The sequence below is a fragment of the Carassius auratus genome, unplaced genomic scaffold (genome assembly GCF_003368295.1).
Source record: "Carassius auratus strain Wakin unplaced genomic scaffold, ASM336829v1 scaf_tig00216365, whole genome shotgun sequence".
NCBI classification, from domain to species: Eukaryota; Metazoa; Chordata; class Actinopteri; order Cypriniformes; family Cyprinidae; genus Carassius; species Carassius auratus.
In genome coordinates this window covers 212,242-222,487 of record NW_020528528.1, presented here as the reverse complement: position 1 = coordinate 222,487, position 10,246 = coordinate 212,242, and the positions used below count along the sequence as shown (strand labels likewise).

Genomic DNA, 10,246 nt, shown 5'->3' with positions numbered 1-10,246 from the left:
TAAAAACAATCAAACTCAAGTTCGTACTTACATGGTATGATTTATTTAATCATTTAAAAACACAATTTTAAAGGGTTTGTTTACCCAAAGATAGAAATTCTGTCATTAATTACTCACCCTCGTGTTGTTCCGAACCCATCGTTCAACACAAATTAATATATTTTTGCTGTTTCGCCATTTTGGAAAGTACGCCACATAATCAGCGTTGTTTATGTTCGCGGTGTTCAAATCAAGCTTAGAATCGACTCGAGAAAGACTCGCGATTCATTCGGGGAATCTCTGAATCGATCCATGCTGAATCGTCTCTTGATTAGCGATGCATATAATTATTTCCCAGCCCTATGCTTTATTAATAATGAGTTTGCTTGATTTGGTCCTTTAGAAACGGAGCTTGAATGCATCCATCCAGGTTAATCGCTTCAGAATCGCTCGGGGTTCATCGTTTGGCGCTCTTCATGTAGGCAGGGATGGCTCCTCTGGCCGTCAGGCCCTCGAAGCGCTTGTAGGTGTAGTTGATGAAGACCCAGTCCTTGTTCTTGAGGTCTGACTCCGGGTGATGGCTGCTCGACACCGCAGGACCTCCACACAACAACAGAACAGCGATCAGACTCGAGCCTCGCGACTCACAAGAGTCGACTCACACGTCATGCGACTCCCGAGTCATCCGGAGATTCACACACGGACGTTCAAACGCTTGGAAACAGTCTCCTTTCTTCTTCATAGTGTTTTAATACTTTTATATTTTACAATATTACCTTTTCAAATATTGCTGATCCCAAACGTTTGAACGGCTGTGTTTATGTAGATAAATATATATATAGACTTATCAGGTACAGTACATCAATTTCTCAGATATTGCTGTGAATAATAAAACATGTCAGTTATGTTGTTATTATATTAAAGGCTACAATTAACAACAAACTTCTAAATGGCACACAGGGCAGTTCTTATTATAATAATGTTATATTAATAACTTTTAATGTAAAATTGTTTCTACTTCAATTAATTTTTTTAGATACAAACATATAAATCGTTTAAAATGTTCATTCTTGATGTAATTTAATTTTAAGGAGCAATTTAATGTAACTATATTATTGCATTTGCACATTTTATGTTAAAGAATTAATTTTTAACAATATTTAATTTATCCCTATTTATATAATTTATTAAAAATTAATTTAATTTAATTTACTTTAATTAAAAATTTTTGTAAAATCGTTCATTTAATAATTATTTAATTTGTCCTTCTGAAGCATTTATTTAATTAAATTGACTTTCCCTCCTCGATTAATTTAAATTATTAGATTTGTTAAGAATTAATTTAATTTAATTAATTTACTCTAATTAAAATTGATTTAATACATTATAATTATGATTTAATCTGCCCTTCTTGATATAATTAATTTTAAAGCATTCATTTACACTGATACTGAACAATTTTTCATTCTTGATGCAATTTATTTTTGAAGAATTAATTCAATTTATTTAACTTCTTTAAATTATTTTAAAATTATTAAAATTATTTAAACTTCCTTTAATTATATAAAGAATAAAGAAAAACAATAAAGTAAGTTAAATAAATGAATGCCTCAAAATAAATTCCATCAAGAAGGGGCAACAATTGTATTATTAAAGTAAATCATTTTAATGCTTGAATCAATTTAATGGGCAAACAAGAAGAGGAAACATTTAAACATTTAATGAAACTAATAATTTCCCCTGACTCCTCTGTTTGCCCACTAAACTCACTAAAGTCGTGTCACCCGTGTGTGTGTGTGTGTGTGTGTCAGGGTCTGAAGCGCTGGTGTAGTGTTCATGTTCTCACTGGACGGCTGCAGGATGTCAGACTCGGGGAACTCGTCGAAGTTGGACGTGTCGTCGATGCTCTTGATCTCGATGGGGATGGCAGCGGGTCTCTCTCTGTGAACGAGAGCAGAGTCTCCGTCAGATCAGATCACACACACACACACACACACACACACACTCTCAGACCTGATGTGGTCGTAGTCCACTCCCTCGAAGAAGCCGTTCCTCTTGATGTCGTCGACGCCGGCTGCTCCGATGCGATGATCCGCCTCACAGCAGAAGCGCAGGATCAGAGCCTTCGCTCGCTCCGAGATCGGCACCTCGGGAGGAAACACCAGCGTCTCCCTCCAGCTCATCACCTTCTTATACGTCTCCTGAGGAGTCTCCGAGCAGAACGGAGGGTAGCCTACACACACACAGAGAGAGAGAGAGAGAGACACAGGAAGGACACACACACACACAGTGAGAGAGACACACACACATACACATACTCACACACTTCAAGTGTCTCAGAGATGCTTTAATTTAAAAAAAAGCCCTCATTTATTCTAATAATTACAATTACATTGAAAATTAGTTTTCAAAATAAAAAATATACATCTTCCTGGTGTCATTTATTTTGAATAATTCATTCAATTCGTTTATTTTAATAATTACAATTTGTTCTCCTTCTTGATGGATTTTAATTGGAAGCATTAATGTAACTATTTTAAAAAATCCAATTATTTGGAAGCATTAATTTATTTTAAATAATTCTATTATTTAATCAGTGTTTTATTTTGAAGCAATAATGTAACTGTGTTAATAATTAAAATATTTTTCTTTATTGATGTAATTCATTTTAAAACATAATTTTAATGGCTTTATTTTCACAATAAAAAATATTGTTATAATATTATAAAATAAGCATACAGTTAATTTCGTTATAAAATAATTTTTCCTTCATGCAATTTATTTTTAAAAGTTACTTTATTTTAATATTTAAAATAGCATTTTACCTTCTTAAATGTAATTAATTTAAAGCATTAATTCATTTTTTAAAATACTTCCTTTGTGGTGTAAGTTACTTGTAAATAATTTATTTATTAAAATATTTTTATATATTTTCTTTCTTGATATAGTTTATTTTAAACCACACATTTAATTATGTTTTTTTCTTCTTGATGCAATCTAATATCATTAACATTACTATCGGTAATATTTTTATGCAATACACAATTTTCTGAAATGACTTAATAAAATTGTTTATAAGAATAAAATTCATTCTTTATTTAATTTACCAGTAAAACTATATTAGAGCTATTGATTTTGTTTTCTAACAAAACAAGCAAAAAATTGTTTAGTTCTTAATAAACATTTTACAATTTAAAATATATTTTTATGTCTTTCTTATCAGAAAACACCACTTATTTTATGATCCAAATGCTACAGCGTAACACAGTAACTGAAGCTAACCAGCTAGCTACTGTTAGCTAGCATTACCCTGCTAGCCTCTGCAGAAACCACAACGATGCTAGTCTCGATTTCTTACTCTTCTGATTGGCTGATTTCTCAGGATAGTGAGAGTTTGAAATATGTCAGTTGTATTTCAACGTTGAAACAACGTTAACTGTTAAATAGTTTACGAATCAATGATGAAATGTCAAAAAAATCTGTGCGAAAAGTATGACACTGAAACTACAACGCAATGATCTTATTTGCTAATATTTTAAATAGTTCTTATTTAAAAAATATTCTGACGGTTCGCGATCTCATTTGCATACATTTAGCTTCTTACCAATCAGCATCTCGTACATGATGACGCCCAGACTCCACCAATCACAGAGCTTGTTGTATCCGGTCTGCATGAAAACCTCCGGCGCGATGTAGTCCGGCGTTCCCACCGTGGAGAAGGCCTAAAAGAGGCGGAGCAACATAACGCATCACTTCCTGTTTGGGTTAAACGGGCTAATGAAGCCGCCGCTAACACTGACCAGCTGCCTCCGGTTTCTCTTCCACGTCTCGGCCTTCCTCTTCGAGTTCATGTGCTGAAACGCTACAAGAAACACGCGCAAATGATTCATTTAATACTGAATATTCACAAAACAAGTGAAACTAAATCAACTGCTGCTAACATGTTTTAACACTCTGCTTGAATTAATATTGCTAGCATGTCTCAAACCTGTTTTAACAAATGGCTAACATGTATTCAACATGTTGCTAGCTTGAATTTACATGTTTTAACTCTACACTAACAGGAATTAACATGTTGTTTGGATGTTGTAAGACAATGTTCGCATGATTAGCATGTTGCTAGCATGTTTCTAACCTGTTTTAGCACAAACCTAACATGTTTCTAGCATATTTAACATGTTGCTAACCTGTTTTAGCACATACCTAACATGTTTCTAGGATATTTAACATGTTGCTAACCTGTTTTAACACTAGGCTAACATGAATTAGAATGTCATTAACATGTTAGCACATGGCTAACATGAATGACCATGTTGCTTGGATTTGTAAGACAATGCTCATAGCATGCTGCTAAGACTTTTTAGCTCATGGCTAACATGAATTAATGCTTTGTAAGCATGTTTCTGGCATGTTTTGATATTTTTGCTAACACATTGCATGTTTTAACATGTTATCTTATGCTTTTTGATAGGCTTGCTCTATAGGAATTGTTGTGCAAAAGTTTTGAATGAAAGTCTATGGGAGTTTACGCTCGAAAAGAGAATTACGATTAGCCTGAAGCTTTGTTCACTCACTGAGGTCGTTTGATTGGCTGTGCTTCAGGTTGCGATAAAACTCGGTTCGATGTGCCTTTTTGAGTCCCGTACACAAGCCGAAATCAGACAGCTTAACGTGACCCTAAAACACAAACACACAGGTAATGAAGCACAGCTCTCAGCCAATCAGATGCTTCGCTAACAGAGAAGTGATGTGAAAGCAGAAGAGGGCACAGGAAGTGTGTTATTGAGTCACTTCCTGTTCCTGTCAGGGTGTTTGACCTTGGAGTCCAGCAGCAGGTTGTCTGGTTTGATGTCTCGGTGGATGAAGCCCAGCTGATGGATGAAGTCGATGGCCAGAACTGTCTCAGCTACGTAAAACTGCGTCTCCTCCTCGGTCAGTGTGTCCTTCTTCATCAGAAGCGTCATCATGTCTCCTGGAGAACACAACAGATCGCTCAGACTTTGATAGTTCATTCTTGATAGTTGGACTCTTGATTCAATGATTCATAGAAAAGAATCAAATCGAACTGATCTTACGAGTCAGTTCTCTTTCAATGAATCGTTTGAAAGATTCTGAAGAAAAGTGTAATCTGAAATCTAGTTGAGTTACACACGTCTGTTACACAAACGCTCTCACCTCCGGGCAGGAACTCCATGAGTAAGTAAAGGTTGAGTTTGTCTTGAAAACTGTAGAACATCTTGACCACCCACAGACTGTCTGCCTGAACCAGGATGTCCCGCTCCGCCCGGATATGACCCACCTGAAAGCATAAAATAAAACAAATTCAATTGTATCTTGGAAAATTCAATATAAATAAATTTTAAACACAAAATAAAAGTCTTAAAAATTCAAATCACAAAATAAAATGTAAAAAATAAAACTAAACAAAAGTTACAAAATGGCACAAGGACATGACAGAAAATAAAATAAAAATTATGCAAAATTCATAAAATCAAATTAAAAAAATGACAATAAAATGTAAGACAAAAAAATTACTTAAATAAATTAACCAAAAAAAAAAGATTACAACAAAAATGGGATGATATAAATAATACAAATAAAATTACCAAATTAAATACAATAAAACAAAATAAAATAACCTAATTAAATACAATTAAACAAAAATCAAAATGACATACAATGACAAAACAGACACAAAAAATAAACAACAAAAATTACATAATTTTTATATTATAAAAAAAATATGAAATAAACATGAAATAACATCAAATAGTAAATATAATAAAATAAAATAAAATAATTAAATCACTATTAAGCTTCATTTAATTTGTTAATATTTTGTTCTCTATTTGCATTAACATAATTTACTCATGGTGTGATCATGATCTTTTAATGACACACTCGTTAGGCATCACCTGCTCTTTCTGCAGCATGTCGGCTTTACGAAGTATCTTCATGGCGTAAACATGTCCGGTGTCTTTCTTCTGGACCAGACGCACCTGCAGACGGCAGAAACACACTTATTTACTGTATAACACACACACACAGAGAGATTCATCAGCGCTCATTATCATAATCACCTCCCCAAACGCTCCTCGTCCAATCACCTTCAGCGACTCGAAGTCGTCCAGACCCAGTCTGGTTCTCTTCAGCCGCAGGAACTCGGTCTCCTTACGAGCGTGTTGGGAGCGACGCATGTGCTTCTGGAAAATATACACATATATGATATTTATATATTCATTCAAGACACATTTACTGTAACAATAACTAAGATAGATAACTAAGGTAAGTCGATATAAAGAATCGCAGTCACAATTCACCAAAAAAAAATGTTTCAAGCTGATTCACGATAAGAACAATGGCAATTTAATATAGTTATCATTATAATTAACTTATCATTTAACATTACATTATCATTATAGTAACGATTATACTTATGATTACAGTTATCAATATAGATATCGTTATCATTATAGGTATTGTTACCATGTAGCTTATTGTTATGAGATATCGTTTGTTTACAGTTTTCATTATCATTTAGCTTTTTAATTACAGTTATCATTATTATTAAAGTTATAGTTATCGGTACAGATATAGCTATGATTATAGTTACTGTTATAGCTACTGTTAACTATCATTATAATAACTATCATTATAGTTATTGGTACAAATATTTTTATGATTACAATTTTCGTTAAAGCTTTTGCTCTCATAGTTATGATTACAGTTATTGTTATAGTTATCGGTACATATATTGTTATGATTAGAGTTCTCATTATAATTACCATTTTCATTATAGTTATCAGTTACAATGCTGTTTAGATTACAGTTTTCTTTACAGTAACTGTGTCTTTAATAGTTATTAATACTGCTATTATGAATACAGTTATTTATACAGATATCGTTATGATGACAGTTATCATTACATCTACTGCTATCATTACAGACATTACAATTTTAGTTATCATTACTGTTCTAGTTATGACTACAGTTATCGGTACAGATATCGTTATTATTCCAGTTTACTTTACAGCAACTGTTATCATAATAGTTAATGATTGATATTATGAATACAGTTATTGATACAGATATCGTTATGATTACAGTTATCGGTACAGCTACTGCTATCATTACAGACATTACAATTTTAGTTATCATTACTGTTCTAGTTATGATTACAGTTATCGGTACAGATGTCGTTATTATTACACTTGTCTTTACAGCAACTGTTATCATAATAGTTGTTGATAGATATTATGAATACAGTTATTGATACAGATATCGTTATGATTACAGTTATCGGTACAGCTACTGCTATCATTACATATATTACAATTTTTGTTATCAGTACTGTTCTAGTTATGATTACAATTATCGGTACAGATGTCGTTATTATTACACTTTTCTTTACAGCAACTGTTATCATAATAGTTGTTGATAGATATTATGAATACAGTTATTGATACAGATATCGTTATGATTACAGTTTTCGGTACAACTATTGCTATCATTAGATATTACAATTTTCTTATTACTGTTCTAGTTATGAATACAGTTATCCGTACAGATATCGTTATTATTACAGTTTTCTTTACAGCAAATGTTATCCTCATAGTTATTAATAAAGATATTATGAATACAGTTATTGATACAGATATCGTTATGATTACAGTTATCGGTAGAGATATCGTTATGATTACTGTTATCGGTACGGATATCGTTATGATTACAGTTATCGTTACAGCTACTGCTATCATTACAGATATTACAATTTTAGTTATTATTACTTTTCTAGTTATGATTACAGTTATCGGTACAGATAACGTTATTATTACAGTTTTCATTATAGCTATTGCTATCATTATAGTTATCATTAAAGATATGATTTTAGGTATCATTACGTTCTAGTTATTATTACATTTATTGTTGTAGGTAACTATCATTCTGGATATTGTCATAAATGTCATTATGATTACAGTTATTGTTATCATTCAAGTTATCGTTATAAATTTCGCTACGATTGCAGTTGTAGTTATCATGATCATTCTGGATATAGTTATGGTTATTGTTCTTAGTGTGAAGTGTGCGTCTGTTACCTCTTCATCAGGCAGTCCTTCCTCATCCATCACCTTCTCCAGTTTTTGCTGCCTGTCAACAGAATGTTCTAATTACAAGATGAAAACTGCAACATTTCTCATCACATTTCTGCAATATGCAGATGACTACATTAGTCAAAATATATTCATTTTAAACACTTAGTGGTAGTATTCAGGGGACACTGTGCAGTACACTAATAATCCATCATATTATGGAAGTCAACAGGTTGGAAAGTTCATTCCGTGTCGACATTAGCGCAGAACTCAGAATGGTGTAAACACAGAGTAAATGAGCAACACAGGAAGAGAGTGTTTCACCACAGAGGAATGATCTTACGCTCCACTGACAGAGCACAACGCTTCAGATCACTGATTCAGCGCTATGCTTCTTTAACATCATGCTTGAAGTGTGACTCGAGCCTGTTTTGGGCTGCTGGGGAGAATAAAGAGCTCTTTGTGCAGCTGTAGCACTCTTTATTTCGGTGTTTGTACCTCATCTCCCTCTCCTCGTGTTGTGTTATGAGGTTGCTGTAGAAGTTCTCCAGCGTGACCTTGGCCATGGTCACTCGCTCTTTGGTGTGGTTGCTCATTAACGAGCTGGAGGCGTGGCCTCGGGTCGCCATGGTTACCCGTGAGTGACAGGTGGGGAAGCAGCTCTGCAGGAGTTCACAAACACATCATGATTTCCATGTGCACTGGAGTCACGTTACACTGATGTAGAATATTATATACATGCAAGAGCTTTTAGAGTCATTTATACTGCCAGACTGTGACATATATGCAGTTCAGTCAGAAAACACACACATTATGGAAAAGAACAAATGTGACCATAAAAACATTTGGCAGAAGTCTGTTCTGCAGAATCTGCGGTCTGAAGCACAAATATAGAGACGGTTAAGAGAGGAAACTCAGACTCACTTTCAGGAACAACAGAGCTGCTATTACTGAACCAAGTATTGTTTAACTGACATGCTGACAATAACACAGAAAATATGATTTATGGACATAGCATGTTATTACAAATGTCTGCAAACAGAGCCAAAGGGTAATTCTACACTTACAGGATGATCAAAGCCAACATTTAATTCAAATATTCACTTAATCTTTCATTTTTGGCCACATTTTTATTATAGATGACACAGCCAAAAAACATGTACATCACAACCCTCACAGAAAACAAACGTGGTTTTATCATAGTAAAACTGCTTAATTTCCTTTTGCATGATTTATGCATGCTTAAACCATAAAATCAATCAGACAACTGTATTAATAAAATCATATCCATAGGTAACTGTCGAGAGCTACAATTAGAATGGTATTTATTTATTAACTTTTTTTTATATAAAGTTATTTTTAGTAGTTATAGTAGGTACACACACACACACACACACAACACAAACAGCTTCTATCACATACAATATTTCGGATAAATAAAGTGATAAATGAAACGTGTATGTTTTATAGTGGTGTACTTACCGAAGTTCAGAACATGTAATTATGGAGAACGGGATGATGGGGGCGGGGCCACACGCGTGACGTCAGAGGCGAGAGTTCCACCCAACTCAACGGTTGAAACGAAATAAAACACCGAAAAGCTGCACCAACCTGATGTAAAGTTCACCAGAGCGTTTATGGGCTCTTAAAGCACAATGCTTCCCTCGACACGTGTTCTCTCGGCCAACAGACATGAAGCGACTCCCAAAAGAGAAAGAAAAAGAAAAAAACGGGAGAATGTTCCAAGTTTTTTTTTCTTTTTTATGGCGCTGAGCGATAAACAGAAACGCTGCGTGTTTGACGAGATGAAGCGTTATTTTATTCAGCAACAACGAAGCGTTATGTGCAACTTCTGTGTTTATCAGACTGATGCGATGACGAGTCCAGCAGAAAGACACGAGAAACGAGAGGCTCCGCCCCTAAAGATAGAGAGAGATGGAGAGAGACAGAGAGAGAGAAAGAGAGAGATTTTTAGGCATGTAATATAATGCAAGAAAATTGTAAAATCGCTATACTGTATAGAATAAATGCAATTTTATATTAAATTTTTTTTTTAGTAAATATAAGTAATAAGTATCTATTAATGGTATTTTTTAGAAATTAAAAGTAATTACAATTACACTAAAAACTAATACATTTCGAAATAAATCAATAAATAATTAAACAATATTTCAACG

General features: G+C 33.7%; 1 protein-coding gene across 2 annotated transcripts; it reads right to left on the bottom strand.

Moving 5' to 3' along the window:
• On the bottom strand, nucleotides 1-9,974 carry LOC113097672 (serine/threonine-protein kinase 38-like). Of its 2 annotated transcripts, XM_026262932.1 has the most exons (13): nucleotides 9,552-9,974; nucleotides 8,568-8,731; nucleotides 8,076-8,127; nucleotides 6,060-6,182; nucleotides 5,895-5,978; nucleotides 5,155-5,278; nucleotides 4,797-4,951; nucleotides 4,554-4,656; nucleotides 3,780-3,841; nucleotides 3,584-3,701; nucleotides 1,993-2,212; nucleotides 1,826-1,920; nucleotides 437-579 (listed from the first exon to the last, which is right to left on the bottom strand). In XM_026262932.1, exons 2-13 carry the CDS (start codon nucleotides 8,696-8,698, stop codon nucleotides 437-439), a joined length of 1,410 nt encoding a protein of 469 aa, XP_026118717.1. In that variant the 5' UTR covers nucleotides 8,699-8,731; nucleotides 9,552-9,974. The 2 variants fall into 2 exon arrangements, with proteins under 2 accessions (XP_026118716.1, XP_026118717.1); XM_026262931.1 differs by lacking the exon at nucleotides 9,552-9,974 and having other exon boundaries at nucleotides 1-579; nucleotides 8,568-8,698.
• Between the last annotated feature and the right edge of the window lie 272 nt (nucleotides 9,975-10,246).